This window comes from Colossoma macropomum, unplaced genomic scaffold (assembly GCF_904425465.1).
Source record: "Colossoma macropomum unplaced genomic scaffold, Colossoma_macropomum, whole genome shotgun sequence".
Taxonomy (NCBI): Eukaryota; Metazoa; Chordata; class Actinopteri; order Characiformes; family Serrasalmidae; genus Colossoma; species Colossoma macropomum.
In genome coordinates, this window is record NW_023494800.1 from 18,521,459 (window position 1) to 18,542,535 (window position 21,077).

Consider the following 21,077-nt stretch of genomic DNA (forward strand, 5'->3'; position numbering starts at 1 on the left):
AGAAAAAACATGTAAACAATTACTGGTGCAAGAGATCAAAAGATATAGCATGTTTTAAACGCTATTATTATTTCTAAATATGATTGAAAAGTTTTTTTTTATTGTTATACTTCAGCATTTTTGTATGCCTATTTAATATTTAAAAATGTCATTTTTTGGACATTTTCAGCCAAAATATTTTGGTGCATCACTACTTAAAACAATTTGCATCTCTTTCCCTTTGTCCCAGGCCCATGGACCTGTCCACCATAAAGAAGAACATTGAAAATGGACTGATCAGAACCACAGCTGAGTTCCAGCGTGACATCATGCTGATGTTCCAGAATGCAGTGATGTACAACAGCTCAGACCACGATGTCTTCCACATGGCTGTGGAGATGCAGAGGGACGTGCTGGAGCAGATCCAGCAGTTTCTGGCCACTCAGCTCATCATGCAGACCTCAGAGTCAGGCATCAGCGCCAAGAGCCTGCGTGGCCGAGAGGCCAACCGCAAGCAGGACCCCAACGACAAGGTAAGATATGCCACACACACTTACTGCACACACATATCATTTCTGTCAAAAGAGAACATCATATCTTCAAAGCGGCAACTATATAGGAGGAGCAAAACAACGTTCTACATATCAGTTAATGTAATCAGATTTTATTCCAAGTAATTTTGAACCATTTCAGCTGGTCCATCTGTCATGAATTGGTCAGACAATGTGAAAGGCAGACTGCATTCTCAAATGGTGTTAAAAATGAAAAAAAACAAATGGAGTTAGTTCTCTTATGACAGTGATGAAATACTGTCATAAACTGTGGTGAAGAGTCTAGACCCCTGATGTTCAAAAAGGAGCAATGAAGTTAATAAAAAGATAAATGAGTCTGCAGATAAATCACAGTAAAAGGAAGTGAGTGTAATTAGCACATTTCTTAAGGTCATGTTATCATCTTACCACTGTGAGAGTGGGTGCGTACTACGAAAAGAGATCCAGAGGGAGAAGAGCATCAAGTTTTGAGCACAATGACAGTTTTTTGCAACATCCAAAAAGTCTGTGTTCTTAAAAGTAGTGCATGTTGCTGACATTCGCAATAGACTGCTAAGGTGATGTTGCTGTTATGAGAGATGTTTGGCCTAGATTAGTTATGGGATAGTAGATTGAGTTGTCTTTTAAACTTGTATATCTACTCTTGTGAGAAAAGGTTTGTAAATTATATGCATTTCTAAATGACTGGCTCCTAAAATGGGTTCTGGGCCCATGTTCTTAAATCTATTCAGGGTAGGAGTGCTGATCTGGGAACAGATTCCTCTCTTGTTTACAGTGACTTCACTAATGGGAAGAGATCCTAGATCTGCACCTCTACTCTGAGAAGACCCTAATCTAAATCTACGATAATAAAAAAAGATGATCGTATGTACACGGGGAGTCCAAAATAAAGAAAACACCACATTAAATCCTTAGTTTCATTAGCCATTTATCAGGTTTACCTACCATATCGGTGCGCTTTGTAGGTTTACACTTACTGACTGTAGCCCATCAGTTACTGCATGATATGTCAGCCACCCTCTCCTCCATGCATCATTTCAGAGGGACCACCATAGGACCACTGCTGAACAGATATTATTTGTGTGGTAGATCATTGTCAGCACAGCAGTGACACCAATCTGGTAGTCAGAGTGCAAATTATATAGTGACAATGGGGGGGGGTGTCAACTTTTTCTCAACCCAGTACATGCTTCAGTGAATTGAAGTCTTACAATCCTTACAGTATCTTGGTTGTTTAACGTAATGCCTGCAGTCTGTAGATAATGACAAATCCAGTACACCAGATCATGGGGCACATTTCACACAACTTTTGTAGTCAGGTGTCACCGACAAAAGTATTCTAGAGCAAAACTGCCAATAAGTCAGACCCACATACACTGATCACTGTCCTCCTGACTTCCACCTGCCTGCTGACTGTCATTCTGACCACCTTCTGCTCTCACCCATATTATTCTGCAGTGTTAAGCCTGCATAACAACCACAGAAAAGAAAGGCTGCATTATCATCTCTCTGTCCTAATTCTTACAAGGTATTATTCTTTTTTAGCACCAAAAAAGTGTGCATGTCCCCTCTTGCTCATGTTGACTCTGTGAATGAAAACTAATGTGAGTTCAAGAAAGTAGTCATACATTTGAATTAATACAATTACTCTACCGCACACATGGATTTTAACTTTAGCTAAAACCTTGAATTCCTAAGTGAAAACAAAGGGGGTTCCTATTATAAAAGCTGTATCAAAAAGGCCAAAAACTGCACCCCCACAGTCACACAAAATACAAATAAAATGAAATAATAAACTCTTTATGTCAAAACGTATCTCTGCAACGACTAATCCTACATTGTCTCACTGCTCATGACTGAGAACCAGCGGTAGCTATTAGATAATATATGACATTTAATATTGGTGATGAAATTCCAAGAGAACACTGGAAATAAAAGGGCGGGCTATCAGCTAGCTAGCTAACATTAGCTTTATTAGTTTGAAAAAGTTAGAAACTAGCTAACATTAGCATTTATCCATAGCCACTTCACACAGTCTAATTCAGAAACTCTGAAGGTAAGAAAGTGAAGTGAATTAAACAAGCTAGCTAAACAGCTAGCTTCTTAGATTAACCCACAGTGTCTCTACTGGCTTGTGCAACAACAGCACTGCAGCATAGACTAGGAGGCAGGCAGACGAGACACACAACTAACGTCTAGGTCAAGAAATGGTATGGTCCACTTTAGGAGTGTCTGAAATCGAGGCATGACTATGGGAAATTTTGCAATAGTTACAACTACAGGTGAGAAAGATATATAAAGGTTTTGACCTCGCCTAACTGTTTTTACCCAATCCCCCCGTAATTCGAACCATGCTGGTAGTTACGTTAGTAGGCGTTTTGTTGGTGCAGTTTTTAAACACACGACTCACCTACCTTGCTGGTGTAAAGATAGTATCTCTTTGTCCTAGACATTTTTCCATGCACAGTTTATGTCTGTTGTCCTGTAGTGCTTCATCTATGGTCAGTTTCTGGTCATAGGACACTGTTGGCTGGATATTTAGGGTGGTGGACTACTCTCAGTCCAGCAGTAGCACTCAGGTGTTTGAAACAAACTCCACCAACACTACTGTGTTACCCTCGCACAACACCCACTAACATACCACTACCTTGTCAGTGTCTGCAGTGCAGAGAATAGTCTGTGCAAGTCTCTCCACTGTATGTTTGAGTGTACAACCCACTTTCTGACTCCTGTTTTTCCTCTTACAGGACAGTGTTCCCATGGCCTCTCCTGCCTTCCTTCTCTCTCTTTTTGTAAGTACTCTTTTTGCTGCCGTTACCCTGTAGGCTGCCATACACAGTAACATATATATCTTACACACAGCGTGTGAACAAAATGACTGTATGCTAGAAAGGTTTACAGATTCTTTCTTCACTTTAACTGCTTAAAGTGTATTGGCTCATATGTGGCTTACATTTCAATTCTTTTCTCATAACTATATAACTTACAAATTACTTTCAGAGTAGTTCATGTTTTAGGATTATTAACAATAGTAAGCCTGAAATGTAGGTCGCCACTGCATGTGTATGCAATTGTAGTTGGACTGTGAAAGCTCACAACTCTCATCTCTTTCTGTCTCCTCAGGATGGAGGTACAAGAGGCCGGCGCTGTGCTATAGAGGCCGACCTGAAAATGAAGAAGTGATCAATAAGACCAACTGTGGACTCCACTCCATGACTAGTGACAGAGCCATTAAGACAGTTAGAGTGTCTCTCTCTCTAAACTTTATTGCTTGTCTCCCACTTCACCTCGGTAAACACTGCACTTGCACCCAATGGATTTGACTGGAGTTTTGAGAACAGGTATTTGTGCAACAAGAGGAACCATGTGGCATCTCTGTTAAGGACAGGACTGTCCTGCAGTATGTGTGACTTTGTCTGTCCTGATAACGAATGGCACAAGTATGGTTCATTGTATAGTTTGTCCAGAAGATACAGATGAAATGTATGAGTAAAATAAAAATATGATAACCGGGAACGTAGCATAACCTTTGCAGGACTCCTTAGGTGAGAAAAACGTGTGTTAACACAGAAAATTAACCTCCCAGCAGTTGTAAACGTGCCAAGACAGTAAGGAGAGGAGTAAATGAGGAAGAGAGAAGCCTCAGCATCTTTCTATTTCTAACTCATGGCAGAGGGAAGCTGTAGTGAATGACACTGGCATACAACTTGTGTGAACATTTGCACAGGAGAAAGCTTACACAATTTTAGAATGATGAAATTCAGGAGAACGAAGCAATGCTCAGTGTTTTATTAAACCAGCACAAAATCTTACTCAGCACCAACTAACTTGGCCGTAGAGTGCCAACAGGGCAACATGGCTACAGCTCACACATTATTTAAATTAGCCTCTGCCCTTCCAAGCTTTTCCCATTACATCCTTTAGGACATTAGCCTGGCTCTCAGGCCCCCATGTGAGCTATATTAAAAAGGCTATCACATTTTGAACTTCTTGACTAGTGCTGACTAATCTGAGGTACAACATATGACCAGCTTTACAACTGAAAAGTTACAAGTAATTCCTTTGTGCGTAGGCTATAAGCAAGAGCTCTAAAATAAATTTAACCTGACTTTGCTGTGTTGAACACTGTATAACACAAAGCAAAGGGAATCTCCCACTGGGCTGCATGCAACACAAAATTTTGGAATTTGGTAAGAGTAAAATGTATAAATGAATCTACGAAAAAAAAATATATAACTGAGATAATGGCTTTTGGCAAGATTTCAGAACACAGACAAAAGACATTTTTCCCTCTCCACAACACAAGACTCTTAACGAGACTGAGTTAATGCCTTGTGATGCTAGACCTCGGGAGCATTGTCAAGAATTGATACATCACTTTCACTTATTTAAATATGTGAAAGTTGATTCAAGTTTGTACACAAACACTTCTGGAAGAGCTTTTTGAAGCATTTATGTTTTTCGACCCTGTCGTTTGCAACCGTTCAACTTTAGCCAATGTGGGGGGGGGAAATGTATTAATCTTAGTGTTCAACTGAAAGCTTTTCAGTGTCATTAGATACACCTAAAAATAACTCACTTCACATAAACAAAGAAAATAAATAAGTTAATTTTTTTTAGTCAGTATTATTTGAAGTCAGTTAAATAAACAATAGTACTAATGAAACTCAGGCAGGCATCCAATAAAGTGGGAGTGTGAACAGGAGGATCTCTAGCATCAACCCTGTCAGCAAGCCTGGAGCCTAAGTTCCTTAATGTAAGGAAATAAAACCCAGCTCTGGCACAAACACACACACAAACACACCCTCTGCAAGGAGGCCTCTCTGTTGCAGAAGACTGAATTTATCGCTCCCAGCAGCTCCAGTGTAATTCAGCATGCTAGTGGCCTTTTCCCCAGGCAGCAGGGCAAAAGGCACCATGCTCTCACCTAAATACATCTCAGACCACCTCTCTACTTGCATCATCTCTCCCTTCCAAGAAAGTGACCTGCACAGATTAATTCAAAATTAATCACTGACAGTAAGAACTCTTTTGGGGGAGAGCATGCTGGGAGAGAAGCCCACTCTCAGTCACCCCTCTGGCGGCCCAAGAAGCGGTGCAGCTTCTCGCAGTGGTCCAGCTTCATGGTCTCGGCCTTCTGCTTCAGCCGTTCATCCCGATAAAGCTGGCCCAAATTAGCCAGGTCCGACTCTGCAAGAGAGGAACACACAAGCACACACTGTACAGTTTGTACAAGGAAGTACAGACAATCTATTCACATCCTCAGACATTCTGAGGCTGAGATTAGGTTGTTGTTTACAGCGCTACACTGACCTGTACTATTTCTTTGCACCTGAAACTGCCCACAGCTATATAGATTCTGTCAGTTCCATTCTGATTGGCTACCCGTACATCTGTGTGAATGTACTTTCGTGCAGTGGGGTTTGTCTGCCAAACAGGAAACAAATTTTGTGGCCTGCATTGTGCACTATAACAACAAGCCTTTTGGAGCGAGATATAGTCACTAGACTATTGCACTCTTGCACATTTGCAGAGACACACTGATGTTCACTGCAGGTTTGTTTTTCTTGTAGGCCCGTTTTGAAAATCACCTTGCTACTGCAACTGTCAGTGGTTGATTCTCTTGCACGCCAATCCAATGGCCCTGTTCTCTCAAAGCAGACAGTTCTTGGCCACATTAAGGGACAAAAATCACCAGAGTCAGATGATAGCAGAAGCCTAATGACAATTTAACAAGCCAAAAATAGCTACCAGATTTTCATGCATATGCTATTTGTCATTCACACATAAATCCTGCATAAGTTTAGGAAAAAAATCAAGGCAATGATACAATTTCACAAATTCAGTAAAGTCATGAACATTTTATGTCTACTATAAGGATTCATTAAAATAAAATTCTAGTACTTAATGGGGAAATGGTGAATTGCAATGCTGTGATTGCACACTTGGACATATAAATCAATGGCCATGCAGGATACTTAAGCTTTTAGCTTTTACTGTACTGGCAGGCTATAATATGGGGTACATAATTTTTTCCTAATTTTGTATGGAAGCTTAGTTAAAGAAGATTAGTTGTAAGTAAACCACTATAAGGCAGTAACAGACAATTATCCATGTTCTAGTATTATTCTTATTTAGAAGTTTTCATTTACTCTACTTATCGCAAAGTTTTGCCAGCAATACATTCAGAGACTTTGGCGATGTCCTCTTCAACCCATTTCAATCTAATCATTAAAGCAGTTATGGTGTGTGCCATCCACTGTGAGCAGAACAAAATGCATTAGCATGGAGAATTTTTGTTTTGATTTTTGTTCCAACTCTGTTTTCTATCACTATATAACAGATGCACTAGGCACCTTTATTTTTGGATACACTATCATGTTTCCCGAGAATTCTGATCGGTAAACACTTGTTAAGCACTTACTGATTTAATTCTTCAGAGTAACAATAAAATCCAAGTGATATGTGACATTTCTATGCACATATTTTTTCGTTCTAAAAGGCAGTTTGTGACAATCTAGTTTTGGTTATGTTATACCACATTCTTTACATATCAACAGCAACAACAACTTTAAGAAATCATGTTATTAACAGAGATCAGTAGATTAAACAGCAGAAGTAGCCATTTTTTGTGTCTCTTGAGGGGTTAGGAGAACCATACATCAAACACAACTTGGCAATCGTGCACTAACATATCAGTGTAATTAAATGGAATTAAAAAGACTCACTCTGTTGTTTTTCTTTCCAGCAGCTGCTCTGTAGATGTTCTATGTAGTCGCTCTCAATGGTCTTTTCTAGCTCATCAAGAGCTGCCCCACGGTACTCCTTCTCAAAGCTCTTATCTACATAGTAGGGTACACCCATGTGCTGGGTCTCCCTACTCACCACCAAACCCATGGACCTGTAAGACAGCAGAGTGTTCTCTTATCACTATCCCCAATATAACTGTTTCTCTTTGCTTAGAAAGATATAAATCTAAAGTTCTTGGTAATAGTACATACTTGATCAATCACTCTCGATCTGGCTTGAAAAAAGTTTTTCAGCTTGTTAAAGATCTACATATCAAAGGTGTGCTCTGTGGTTCCAGCAGTCTTGCTGTGGTTCAGGTCTGAAGAAGGGGTCACACTCACGGTTTGTAGAAGAGGCTGTAAGGAGGGTTGGTTGCCATCAGTTGGGTTACTACAGAGATGAGGACGAGGACCAGCACAGGGAGAAGCTGCAGGAGGGCTGTGAACGTGTTCTAAAAAATAAAAACAATAATTATAAAAGTATTTGAGTAACTAATTCATCTTACAACTATTCATTAATGATCTTACATAAAATATAGTTAAAGGGATATTTTGGCAAAAAAGTAGCTGATTAAACTGAAGAATTAAACTGACAAATTTCCCCATAGCCCAAATCTAACTGATCAGCCATGACATGTTTGATGTCCAATGTTTGCATCTTGCACCAGCTAACAAGTAACAGAAGCTTAAAGCACCACCAGACATGAAAACTCATGAGTGATGAAAACGTGAGAAGTTCAGAAACCAATCCCCTGTTGCGGGGTCTGATTGGATCATTCCTGAGAAAATATGATTTTAACAGTTCTGAGGCACTCGAAGACTGAAATACAGGTGTTCTAGCTGTGGAATTGTTTAGTTCACTGAGTTTAACTACTATGCAAACAGACGTCATGTCCAATCACTGTACTCTTCTAGGTATTTGGATTCATTTATTAAATTTCTGTTGCCTACCTTAGTGATGTCAAAAGGTTACTGTGTACAAAACCAGAAAGACATCTCTTTTGGGGACCTCACATTTATTATAAATCAAGGCCATTCTAAAAGCTTTGCCCATCATTTGTTTTCTACTGGCACCACAAGTCATGTAGTGCTTAGACCCCAACAATGGCCACTTGCAATGGAAGCAATGAAATTTGTAGATGGTTGCGTATCACCTCACAGCAGTTGTGACAGATCACAGAAATCAACATGTTCTACATCAATTTCAGATGCAAACCAAATGGAAGCTGAATTTCTTGGTTGCTGACTGTGATAATGTACACATTAACCTTTTTTCACCTACCGTTTGAAAGTTCTTGAAGAAAGAATTTTGAATAAGTGAAAATTTTACCCACTTTGCCACAATATTTTAGTTCTGATAGGCCTATAAAAATTAAATACTACACTTGTGGGTTGGCTGAATAATGACTTAACTGCTGGAGTGCTGAGTTTTTACTGATTTTAGCTTTTTTTTTACAGATGAGGAGGTCATACAGTGTCACACATTTTTCATCTCATCAACTTTGTCATTCTTGGTGTAAGCCAGCTTCTGGTTTTAATAAGCAAGGAATGGGGTCAAAGGGTCTAGACATGAGAGACAGAGTAACTGACCTGGCTGCGGTTGTCTTCTACCTCTTCTTCTCGTCGCTCATATGCACGACGTCTGCGTGGCTGGTATACATGGGCATAAGAGGCTCCTCTGTTGGTGTACACATGGATGTTGCCTGCAATTAAGCACAGGACATTCAACAAGCATTATTTCATACTTCTGATTGCAATACATAAGCTACATATCGTAGCTTATATAACTGCCCTCAAGTTTTAGATATTATTTTACTTCAACAACCTGAAAGTACCTCACTGCCAGTGGTAATGCACTTGGAACTTGGGACTAACCTGTTGGGAACCTGCCCCCAAAGAAGATATTAAAGAGCTCCTCAGGGGAGATATCAGCCTCAAAGTCCCTGTGGAAGGTGCGATGGTGTCCGTGTGTGTGACGTGGCTGGGCTGAAGAGTGACTGGCTGGCTCAGTGGCACCCTGTTCCCCATACTGATCATACTGCTGCCTCTTCTCTGGGTTACTCAGCACTGCATAGGCATTACCAATGGCTGCCAAGAAGGAAAATAAGGCATATTTGACAGTTATTGCAGGAAAGTTAGATTTAAAACTACACCACAAAAGCCAACTCAAGTAGTAAAGAGAAACTGTAAAAAATCCAAAGTTACAACAGACACTTGCACCACCCATCACCAAAAAAAAAGGCCAAATAAACCAATTAAAGTATGGTTATAGCTCAAATCCACCATGTGTCAGCAAGAACCACACAGAGTGTTTCTGAAAAAAAAAGGGTAGGTGGCCGCCACACACAGAAGAACTTAGACCAAAAAAAAAAAACAGGATTTAGAATGGTCTTATTACTGAGTCCAGATGTCACTGCAGAACACACTGAAGAACAAACAGAGTATTGTTCTTCATAGTATTAAAGGAGAATATAACCAATTTTCAACATTTCTGCATGAATCAATCGTTAAGATGTAACCAAAGTCATTCAGAGTGGTCTGATATGAAATGCCACATTCTAGACAAACTTACTGACTCATATTTACATTACAATATTGGTGATGGAAACCAGAGGTTGTGATGTCTACAACACAAATATATCAATTTTATTTACTTTCAAAAATGATCAGTGAACCTAGATGTGTCTTCTGAGTTTTAAATGTAGTGCTGGAAATGGAAAAAAGTTACAAAAAAAATTATTTTCCTTGAGTGCTAATTTGCCTTGCATGTACTGCTAGGCCATTAATGGATTTCAGTGGCAACCAAGATTATTAGAGCTAGGTGTACAGTTTGGACCATGAATGTCAAAACTCGATCAAAAAAAAAAACACCTCTATGATAATGGTAATTTCTGTTAGCACCCTTATCTGATTCTAGTAGTGTGTTAGCACTATGCTAATGGTGATTCACATAAACATTTCTTGGCCATTCTAGATTTACACCAACAACTACTTAATTCTAGGTAGGTTACTCAGTATGGTATCGGACTCAGTACTAAAAATTTGTACTCATAATCTGTCTGAAAATATATAACATGATAAATACATTAAATATAATTGAACTACAGGTTACAGACATGTATTTCGTTTTTACTTAACAGGAATCATTAGGCATAGAAGGACCTGATGGTTCCCCTCTGATGGATTAAAAACTGTAAAATATTTCAGACAACAAGCAGCTTTTTAAAACTATTCCATGTAATAACTTTTTTGTGAGGTAGGTTTCAGAGACATTAAACACTTCAAACATCTGGTTCCCATCACCAGCACTGGGTTCAATTCTGACGTTTCTCTAGAATGGGACAATTCATATCAACCCATTCTGAGTGCCTTTTTAAAAATCTCTTTTAATTATTTAATTATGCAGAAAGTTTGAAATATCAGTGGAATTCCCCTTAAAGTATGATCTTCTTTTCTATGCCAACAAGCAGCACAGCTGTATGTAGAAGCCTACCTTTGAATGCATCAGTGGCCCCAGGAGCAAAGTTCTTGTCTGGATGAAAGCGCAGGGCAAGCTTTCGGTAGGCCTTTTTCAAGTCCTCATCATTGGCATCTTTCGGCACTCCCAAAATTTCATAGAAGTCCTTACATCTCTTTATCCTGCAAACATTAAAGGAAAGGACACTTACAACAATCCCACCAGTGCAACCGTGAAGAAAAACAGGAGTGCATATATTGTTTAAAGTGCCTGAAAAAAGGCACGCACAAACAAAAGCTGGTCACTTTCTACTATGGAACAATGGTCAGAACTGCACATGGGACAATCACATTATGCAATTCTTTTAAATTAAAAGCTCAATTTTTGTATGCACCACAACAGTGATTATACTGTGTGTGTAGAGTCTCTGTATCTGTGTATAGTGTCTATGTATGTGCTTAATTATAATGCTACTCTTATCTTTATCTGTCTGACAGAAGCAGTGTAAGATTTCCAATACATCTGGATCACTTAGGTAAATGGAAATAAACACAACTTGCATCATAAAGGCCTGGATCAAATAAAGGCATGCTAATTCTGTGAACTATGAAACAGACAGACTGCAGTGGGAGTGTCTAATTAGTAATGGTAACTGAATGCATGTACCTGAGGACCCCCTGTCTCTGCTCTTCAGTATAGCTCTTTTTGTCGTCACTGGGCCCCTCACTCGCACGCGCCTCTCCCGCACTGTGATGCTGGTGATGCCGCTGGCCAGGGCCATCTTCGTCATTCCTCCAGCCGGGCGGAGGAGTGTATGTGCGCTCTGTTTCAGGGGCTGCTGCGCTCCCATTTTTCACAATGGCATCAATGAGAACTGAAGGTTTACAGAGAAGCACACAATTAGGCTTTTCAGATTGAATGACTGAAGAACTATGAGTGATTCATTTGTTATTAACGATATTAGTGATGATTCAAATGGCAGCGCAGTCTGTTGTCTTCCCTTATGGGGACAACTTGCTATCACTGACAAACTGACTGAGTTCATTTTCCACATTTGCACACATCCATTATACATTCATAATATGTGTTCATAATATGTCCACAACTTAGTAGACAATTGCTTAATTGCTTATCCAACATTATTTTAAGTCAAGGGTATTAATTTGGGAGTTTGCTGCAGAAACAGCCTTTAAGACAACTGGGAGAATCTTACGCTAGACTTTGGAACATAGCTGTGAGGATTTTGACTGCATTCAGCCATAAGAGCATTAGTGAGGTAAAGTAGTGATGTTGGATGATTAATTATGGAACTCAAAAACCACTCCAACTCATCTCATAGGTGACCCATCACTCCAGGCAATGCAGATCCTCTGCACCACAGCCCAGTGCTGGGGAGTTCATACCCCTTCAGCCTTGGCACTGACGACCTTAGGCCCATGTGTGGCTGCTCCAGAGCATCCCATCCTACTGACAATGCTTTTCTCTGAAGATTACAAAAGCTGTGTGCTCAGTTGAGCTCCTATGTCAGCAAAGGTTGCACCTTAAAGTAGCTGAACTCATTAATTAGAAGGGATTTCTTCATTTGGAATTTTTGGAAAGTTTAGCTCTAACAGTTAATGCCATTGTGTGTTCACATATGAACTCAGCTCATTAAACTACATTTTAAAACAGTTCAGCAAATGTATTGAGACTGGAATGTACAGTGGAACACGTACGAAAAGCTGTCAAATGACCAAACACTCACGACTCCAGTGTTTTGCAATGGGAAAACAAGGCTACACAGCGAGAACGCACCACAGCGCCGATTATGCAACGTCCAATATCCAGACGCTGCACTTTCTATTTCAGCGCTCGGCTCGGCCAGCAGGCGCCCTCGCTCTGCCAACCTACTGCGGGGCTAAATCACAGGCTACTGACCTCTGGCTCGGGTGCTGGGGTAGATCTTCTGTGCTTCGTACAGCATCTGTAGAGCTTTCTCCTTCCGTCCTGACCGTAGACATAGCTTTGCTTTCTCTATCAATCGGTCAGATTCCTCCTTGTCCGTTTCAAATCCCGGCATCTCTTACAGCGGATCCACTGCTCGGGACTGACACCTGCGCTGACGGCTTTCTGACAGCTGCAGAGACAGTCTGCCAAAAACTGCGGAAGATGATGTGCACTTCGACAGTTTAACAGTTTAAAATTTCAAACGTAGACAGCAAATCTGACCCTAAAATTATACGCAGATTTGCCGTGCTGTGAATATTCAGTTAACCCGACTGGTTTGGCTGGCTAGCAAAACCGGTACGTGAAGACGCTAGCAAGCTAACTGCTAATTAATAACAAAAAGGTGTATCAGCAGATTAGTGTCTGATTTTCAGCAGCATGTTGGTCCCATTGACGCAGTTCAATCGTACGCGAATACTTATTCATCAGAAACAGCATGTCTGAAACAAAACGTCCCGCATAGCTTTACAGAAACACGCACCAGAAGACCAAGACACGAAACATCTAAACATTAGTAGCAGCCGCCATTGCTAAGGGGAAACGGAAATGCGGTAATACCAAAATCCAGGGGGAAGATCACACTGGCCATACATGGCGCCCTCACGGCGTGTCTCAGCGGCGTCGAGCTCACATTTATGTTACAGTGAGTGGACAGGCAAAAAAACACATTTCTACCACAAATAAAATGTGGCGTGAATACTTCTTTGAATGTCAGATCTGGCTTTACAAAAGACAAGCATGCAGGGAAGAACTGATCATAAAAATCTCTCGCAGTTTTAAAGGGCCCATATTCCCCTGCTGAACAACAACATCAGAACCATTAGGATTAAAACCTGATGGTTTTGCTTTCTGGTGGGAATTGGCTTCATTAGTGACCACTAGTTTCCTGTAGGACACCTTTAGATTCAATTAGGAAAACCATCAAATGCATCTGGGATCAGTCTCAGAACACCTGTTAAATCATCAGAATCCTTTATACTGTGAGATCAGCCCATCAGGAAAAACACGTAAAACATTAGTAGGACCATTGGACACCCCTAGGAACCAACAGAAACCTTTAATGGTTTCAGTGATTTTTTTTCAGCAGGAACTAGATTTTATTGTTTTATTGTATATACATATACATATATATATATATACACATATATATATATATATATATATATATATATATATATATATATATATATATATATATATGTATGACCTCTGAGGTTGGTCTGTACTGTGCTTCATTCAAAAAGCACTCCGGTCTGAAACACTCAGTATGACTCCAATGTGAATAAGTGTACCTGGTCTGCTGTAGGCTAAAAAGGCATATGTCAATTATTTTGTGACAACACAGCACAAAAAAAGTTTAGTTTCAATATCTGGACAATATGGGGAGAGAATAGGATGGCAAGAGGATAGTGGACCACTGTTGGCCCGCTGATGGCAAAGCTGGCAGTCCACCGGTGGTTAACTAGAGCAATACACAAAATTTCACTTATCATCTCTCATTTTCCATTCAGAGTAAAATGTATTTATTTTTCCTTCCTTCCTTTCTTTAGTTATTCCTTGTAAATTAGTTTAGTAAATCATTTTAATCTAGCACAGTGTCAGCAACAGCATTTTCTATAAAATCAATTTACATTAGGCCTGGTCATTATTTTTTTCTCTCTCAGTTGTTTGTAATATTTGTCTTCGATTATTTTCTAAAGTAAAAGGCTGTGTGCATTTGCAAGCCACTGAGCCGATGTATGCTTGCTGTCTGGGTGCATACTTTCCACTCTCTACTACTCTGTCTCTTATTTTAAAATGAACCAGGAAAATTATTTTTTTCATTTTTTCATTTTTTAAATTTTTTTAAGCTAATACTGCCGTGAGCCTGATTTTCCAAAAAGTGTAAGGTTTCTGATATGTTCAAATGACTATATCACACATATACTGGTCATTTGTTCATCCTTTATCATTTTTAATTGTGAATAAATATTTACATATGAGAGACAAATGACCAGTGATGAATGTAGACCTTAAAAATGTTGAACTGAGGCTTCATCTTGGTTTAGCAAAAAAAAAAAAATCACATTTACACAGTTTTCTCTTTACCCCAAATATAGTTAATCAGCCAGAACATATCTGCTTCTTTAGTTTTGTACTGGAGCTATAAAGCTATTGTACCTAACAAGCAAGGTGTGAAATACAGGGGGACTGGGGGTGGGGGGTGGGGGGGATTCAGGCCTATTGGACCGCCTGAATGTTTTAAAATCAAAATTCTGGGCGATCCTGAAAATAAACTTTTTATGATTATATGCTGTCATTGTTCAGCCTGCTTCACCTACAATTAACAAGCTTCTGGCTTTGGTAGTCTTGACCAACTAGAGATGCAGACAGTCTGCCTCAGGGTGGCGCTGTAGCAGACTGGTTCACCTGGTTCGTCCTTTATAGACTAACATCTGTAACATGGGACTCCTGAATACCGCAGGGTCTTTCGCACACTGCTAACAAGTAATGTAAGTCTAGTAATATTTGTGCTACTTCTGTTACTAAACAAGCAAACTTTGGACACAAAGCAAGTCTTGTCTGATCAACTACATTTGGGGTAAGAGGTAAACTGTGACAATTACATTTTTTTGTTGAACAGTTCCTTTAATACCATCGTTTGCTGTTTCTGAAAGGGGACATAAGGGGCAGCTGTGCTCCATCCCTGTGCTGAATTAGAGCTGAGCGTGTTTACTGTGCTCTGATACTGAGCAGATCTCTGCTGAGCTCTTGGTCCTCATTGTCCAGTATTGTACTGCGGACGGAGGAGATCTGTGGTGAATCTGAGTCTGTGAAATGAGAAGAAGGCAGGAAAGATCTTACTGTTGACCTCAAATGCTTGGCAGGAGCCCTGCACCATTAAAGTTACACTCTTAAAGAAGTTGGTTCTTCAGGTATTCTTTAGTAAAGACAGTAGTTCTATATGGAATCATGAACACTCAAAGAACTATTCTCATGCTTAAAGATTCTTTGCATGGTGAAATGGTTCTTCCTGTTGATGGAGAATATGATGTTTGTGGTTCTATATTGAACCTTTTTGAAAAGGCATTCTAGTGCAGTTACAAAGCTTGTAACAATAGAAAAACCTTCTTTGTTGCAAATGGTTCTTTGAGTGTTCATGGTTCTATATAGAACCATTGTGTTTACTAAAGAACTCTTGAAGAACCATCTTTTTAAAGAGGGTACATTTTTGCAAATCTTTACTTACCAGTCTCCGTGTTTATCGTCCTTATGGAGACCAGTGTGATGCTTTCTTTCTCTCCGGTGCTGGTCATGTTGCTGTGAGAATATTGGACCAATCAAAAAGAGTTTTATATCATATGTGATTATTCATCCTCCTGCTTATATGGTCAGAAATAGAGTTTTAATTCATACCTTTCTGATATCACTGAGTCATAGCCCTTAACACCTGTAAGGTAAACCAAAAGTATTAATACACTAAAGCTATGGGAGAGCATATATAACACAGAGCAATATAACACAGAATCTCACCCTCTTCCTTTGTGTTATTACACCGTCCTCTGAGATTAACGGCTGTTACCAAGATCACCATAACGATGATCAGAATGAGAATGAAGCTCATCACACCTGCAAGGAGGTGCCAGAAAGATTATCACAAATTTGAAGGCAACAGCCAAAACATATCATAATTACTGAGAAGGTTTGATATGTGTCCTACCAAAGGCTAACATAGTGAGGCTGTTGCTTGGCGGCTGTGTAGGTGGGGCTGCTGTGGGGGCCTCCTTGTTTGTAAAGTTCACTGGTCCAGGATCATGATCTGCACATTGAGAAAAATATTACAGATGAGCTAGAAAAAAAAATAGAAACAGCTAAGTACTCAAACACACCCAGTTAACCTGGCAATTAACAGATAAGTGTAATCAGGTGTGTTGGAGCAGGTAAATCACCAAGCTGTACTGGACACCAGCCCTCCAGGAACAGTGTTGTGCACCCCAGGTGTAGAGTATTTGATTCCCAGTTTTTTCCCCTGCTATTTTAATGCACTTTGATGTGCTATCAATGACTCATTTAGACAGGTTCAACATTTAGTACACCTTTGGCATTCCTGTGTAGAATTGTGGGATCATGCATAAATCTCCACAAAGCTGTATAAGCTGAGAGCTATAAAGTGTGACATTTTTACTCTTTAATGCTTAGTGCTAATGCTAGTCATTATTGTACCATTCTGCTGAGTAATATGTGCACTCTTAAAAATAAAGGTGCCGAACAGGTGATGCTATAAACCACTGTTTTTAGTCATTATGTCTTTTTATATCTCTTTATAAGATATTTAACTTACATCTAGATGTTTTTACTAGTTTTAAGCCATTTTATGTCTTATGCTATTGGCTGATAATTTTGCTTGTTTCAAGACAAAAAAGGAAGATCAATTTGCTTATATAAGTAATACTGCTTGAAACAAGCAACATTATCAAAAGAATACAACATTTTACTATACAAAATGACTTTAAACGAGCTTAAAAAGGGTCTAGAAATGAGTTAAATGATCTTATGATAATAATCTTACAATAATTTCATCATGAGAAAAAATAGATATATCAACTTATCATAAGATGAGATATAAGTTTTTAAAGGTACCCATAGTGCAAAAAATGTAATATTTTGAAAAATATGAGTTTCATGTAGAATGTAAACATTGTTAATTGCGTGCTATTTACGACCTAATTCTTACTCCTTATGTCATGAAAACCAACATATTTGCATGTATCTGGCTATTTAGCCTAAAGCAGTTTAGCCCTGCCCATTCACATTGACATTATAAAGAAAGTTTCAGCCTGGACTGGCTTTTGAACAGGTATGAAACAGGACAGCCAATCAGATCAGAGCCATATTTACATGTCTCAGTCTTAAAGGCACAGTAACAAAACTAGTTATAAATAAAGTAAAATTGGAAAATGCTCATGAAAAAAAGAATTGTAATTGGTTTTGGTTCACAAAACCACACAAATGATATAAGTGCACCTCAGGGAGAAAAAATACACACAAGTACATGATAAATGTAGGATAAGCGACCTTAAAAGTTTAAAGAATCTCCACATGATCTATGCCGATTAGAGGTTTTCCTAGAACCGTGCATCCAAGCCAAGAATCATTTAAAAAACATTATTTTTAAAAGTGTACATAGTGATACACTTCAAGCGATTCTATCTTAATGGGAGTGGTCTATGAAAATGCACCCAATGAGTCAGAAACTCATGCTAGATTTGAGGATGTTCATGGGGTTTAACAATGTGATCACTGTGAAGTGTAAATGGGTGTCAAACCTGACTGGACAGCTGCAGGGGAAGAGGTGATTTGGCCCATGTTGGAACTCATGTGAGATGTAAACCCGGCAGATGTTGGGCTGACCAGCTTGGTTTGTCCTGCAACGCACATTATTTTCATAACATCCTCTCTGCTCAGTACTCACACTGGTTACTGTAAGGCATTGTTTCATAAACTGTATGAGTCATGTTTGAATAATTAGTATGGGTCTTCCTTATGAGTCATTTGTTACATAGTGTTGTCCCACTTTCCGAATTAAAGCCTCATTAGAATATGAAGTGTTGACTTAGGGTTTTAGCATTTGTGTGGTAATTAGGTTAGGCCACTGTTTTCCACCTGCAGCATTAACTGAATCATCTTCATTTTCATAGAATCGTTTCACAGATGTGAATACAAATGCTACCCTTACCTGCTGAGCTGGGAGGAGAGGTAACATTGAAGCCACTTGAATTACTACTGCCTTCTGGAAGTGAAATGCAAAGTAACTTATTATAATATAATTTCTAAGCAGTACTCGCCCAATTTGACAAGGCCTTCAAAAAGTACACAAAACACAATTTTAATATTCCACATATACAGCATATTGTCACTGTTGTAACAAAACCTCATATCTCTTAAATTGTAACTTTGCAGTTGAAGGACAAAATGGTCATGACCTTAATGTAAGTAACTGTAATGAGATTTTATTGGAGGTCATTTTGAATCATTTCTGTTAGTCAGTTCATCATGAGATGTTCACCAAATATAAATGGTATCCTCTATTTGCAAATGGCAGTGATGATATACAACAAACACTAAATAATTAGATCATAATGAATACATCAACCCTGCCTGATTTTAAATTCAGAAGGATTAACATTGTTAGAATGAAGCTTAGCCCCCAAAGAAATAGATCAACTGCTTAAAGGATGTGTAAAGAGGTTAAAAGACACTGTCCCACATATTATTATAGAAGTTTGTTAGCAGATTTATTCATGTAAAAAGATATTTTCTGATGGATTACCAGTATACTGAGTTGAAATGAAGTTTGCTGTAGGTGAGGCATATTTTATCGAGGTGGTGCTGGTCATTACTGTGGTCGCATGCTGGGTGGTTTGGACAGAGGGAGTTGCTGTGAAAAAAGCACAGCACTTAGAATCAATACATAAATTCATGTCAGTGCCATCGTAGCATAAACTTGTTTCCTTAAACTGATAGTTTAAGAGAAGGAAAAACATACGCTAATGTAACAGAAAGATTTTATTTCATGTTATTTTGGGCCATTTGTATTGTCCACATGACACATAAACATATATATATATATATATATATATATATATATATATATATATATATATATATATATATACAGGTATATGTGTGAATAAATTCAACTGTATTAATTGTATGAATTGTATTCTTTGTGTCATATTAAATCTGCAGCATGGAATTTGAAGACAGTGTTGCAAATAATAATAATACAAATCTGTAGTGGTGGACAGTGATATGCTGTTGCCTGTGGGCCATTTGTATTGTTCACATGTTCACACCATATACCATGTGAAGGCTTTTCACACACACAAACATATATATATATATATATATATATATATATATATATATATGTATGTACAGTAGCAACCAACCACATATGTTCTGCATATCGTTGCTGTTCAAAGAAAAACGAGTATCTCCAAAGTTATAACTTTATAGGAGAGAACAAAAACTTCTGTTAATGTAAGTTATTGTAAAGAGATTTTATTTTAATCAATGTTGGAGCATTTCAGTTGGTCCTGTCATAGTGAAATATTCATAGTGCTCAAATGATGTAGAAAAATAAAAATCAACAAAAGTTGTAATTGTTTTTGGACAGCAACAACATCTGTTAAACATACATATATAGAGCATAAGGAAAATATTAGTGATATAGGTTTGGCCTCCTTCTTATCAGTTGCTAGTTCAAATACTGGTCACTGATATGGGTGACCTTTTAAGAAAAACCAGAAGGCTCACTCAACACAATTTTGCCAATAAGTTTATATACATGTACATTCAAATCAAGGAAAATCAGAGTATTCCTTTTTTGCTTCTAGGGTGCTGGCCATGACATCCCAACCAGGATGTGCTCACAAAAATGCATTCTCAATTGTATGTATTTCATTATCACAGCTTAACAATGGCAGTTGTTGAAACGTTGCTCATAAAACAACTCACAGATCTGGAGGCTGTGTATTTGTTATATTTCTCACTGAGAATCATTTGTGAATGAATTTAGAATATGGAGAACTAGCTCCCTACTGTAACTCTTCTTCCTGAGACTAGTGAGGCTGTTATGTAAAGAGCATATAATCTTTACAAGTAGCACATTCATTTTTCCTTTGAGCGTAACTACAGCATCTCCTGACACCAGGCAAGTAATGAGTTTCTGTGAATAGTCGTTCTTCAGACTTACCTGCTGAGATAAAGGAGAGAGACACACAGAACACAATAAAAGAACATAATAGCAGATCCATGGCTCTAATCCAGAGAGGTTTGGTACGTAAAAGGCTGATGGCTACTAATAGAGGTCACCAAGCACAGATGTATAAGAAAAGAAAAAAGACAGAAGAGATAAGCACTGAAGTGTGTATATGTGAATGAGTCTGGAGCAGAGTGAGGAGCTTGAGAAGCTGTTTCCTGAGCTGATGGTACAATGAGACAGCATGTAGTATAGTTGTTTCCTGGTGATTAAGTGTGTGTGCTGGACCAGTGAGTGCTCACTCCTGGTTTTAGAGAGGTTGCTGTAGCCCCTGACGGTGTTCCAGAGTTTCCTGTGGAAGAATGGAAGGAAACAGATGCAGTTCTCTCATGGAAAATCAACCCTCACTGGCTGAGTGTTTGGGCCGCAGGCTGGCCGGGAGGGAAGAGTTCTGATGAAAAACAGTGTAATGGCTTTACCAAAATACGCACAACTACACAAACCCTGCACTGTAGTGGGATTCCCTCTAGACTCCCACCGGCAGTCCAATGTAAATGGCCTTTTCTGCCAAA

The 21,077-nt window shown here is 38.9% G+C and overlaps 3 protein-coding genes across 6 annotated transcripts in view; 1 reads left to right on the forward strand and 2 right to left on the reverse strand.

Moving 5' to 3' along the window:
- Positions 1-7,253, forward strand: part of LOC118819876 (bromodomain containing 8) — a 27,868-nt gene extending 20,615 nt beyond the window's left edge. For all 4 annotated transcript variants that reach the window (XM_036587841.1, XM_036587838.1, XM_036587839.1 and 1 more), the window contains exons 18-20: positions 230-512; positions 3,278-3,322; positions 3,654-7,253. In XM_036587841.1, the coding sequence (XP_036443734.1) occupies positions 230-512; positions 3,278-3,322; positions 3,654-3,713 (388 nt within the window). In that variant the 3' untranslated portion in view covers positions 3,714-7,253. The remainder of the gene's footprint in view (positions 1-229; positions 513-3,277; positions 3,323-3,653) is intronic.
- dnajc18 (DnaJ (Hsp40) homolog, subfamily C, member 18) lies at positions 4,305-13,404 on the reverse strand. Its single transcript, XM_036587842.1, has 8 exons — positions 12,693-13,404; positions 11,442-11,649; positions 10,812-10,957; positions 9,194-9,406; positions 8,909-9,021; positions 7,661-7,770; positions 7,259-7,431; positions 4,305-5,720 (listed from the first exon to the last, which is right to left on the reverse strand). The coding sequence occupies exons 1-8, from the start codon at positions 12,832-12,834 to the stop codon at positions 5,596-5,598; spliced, it is 1,230 nt and encodes a 409-aa protein (XP_036443735.1). The 5' UTR covers positions 12,835-13,404; the 3' UTR covers positions 4,305-5,595.
- A 1,029-nt stretch (positions 13,405-14,433) lies between these two features.
- On the reverse strand, positions 14,434-20,709 carry ecscr (endothelial cell surface expressed chemotaxis and apoptosis regulator). The gene is made up of 9 exons (XM_036588310.1): positions 20,500-20,709; positions 19,072-19,179; positions 18,478-18,531; positions 18,068-18,166; positions 16,462-16,560; positions 16,275-16,370; positions 16,158-16,191; positions 15,991-16,061; positions 14,434-15,571 (listed from the first exon to the last, which is right to left on the reverse strand). The coding sequence occupies exons 1-9, from the start codon at positions 20,558-20,560 to the stop codon at positions 15,474-15,476; spliced, it is 720 nt and encodes a 239-aa protein (XP_036444203.1). The 5' UTR covers positions 20,561-20,709; the 3' UTR covers positions 14,434-15,473.
- Between the last annotated feature and the right edge of the window lie 368 nt (positions 20,710-21,077).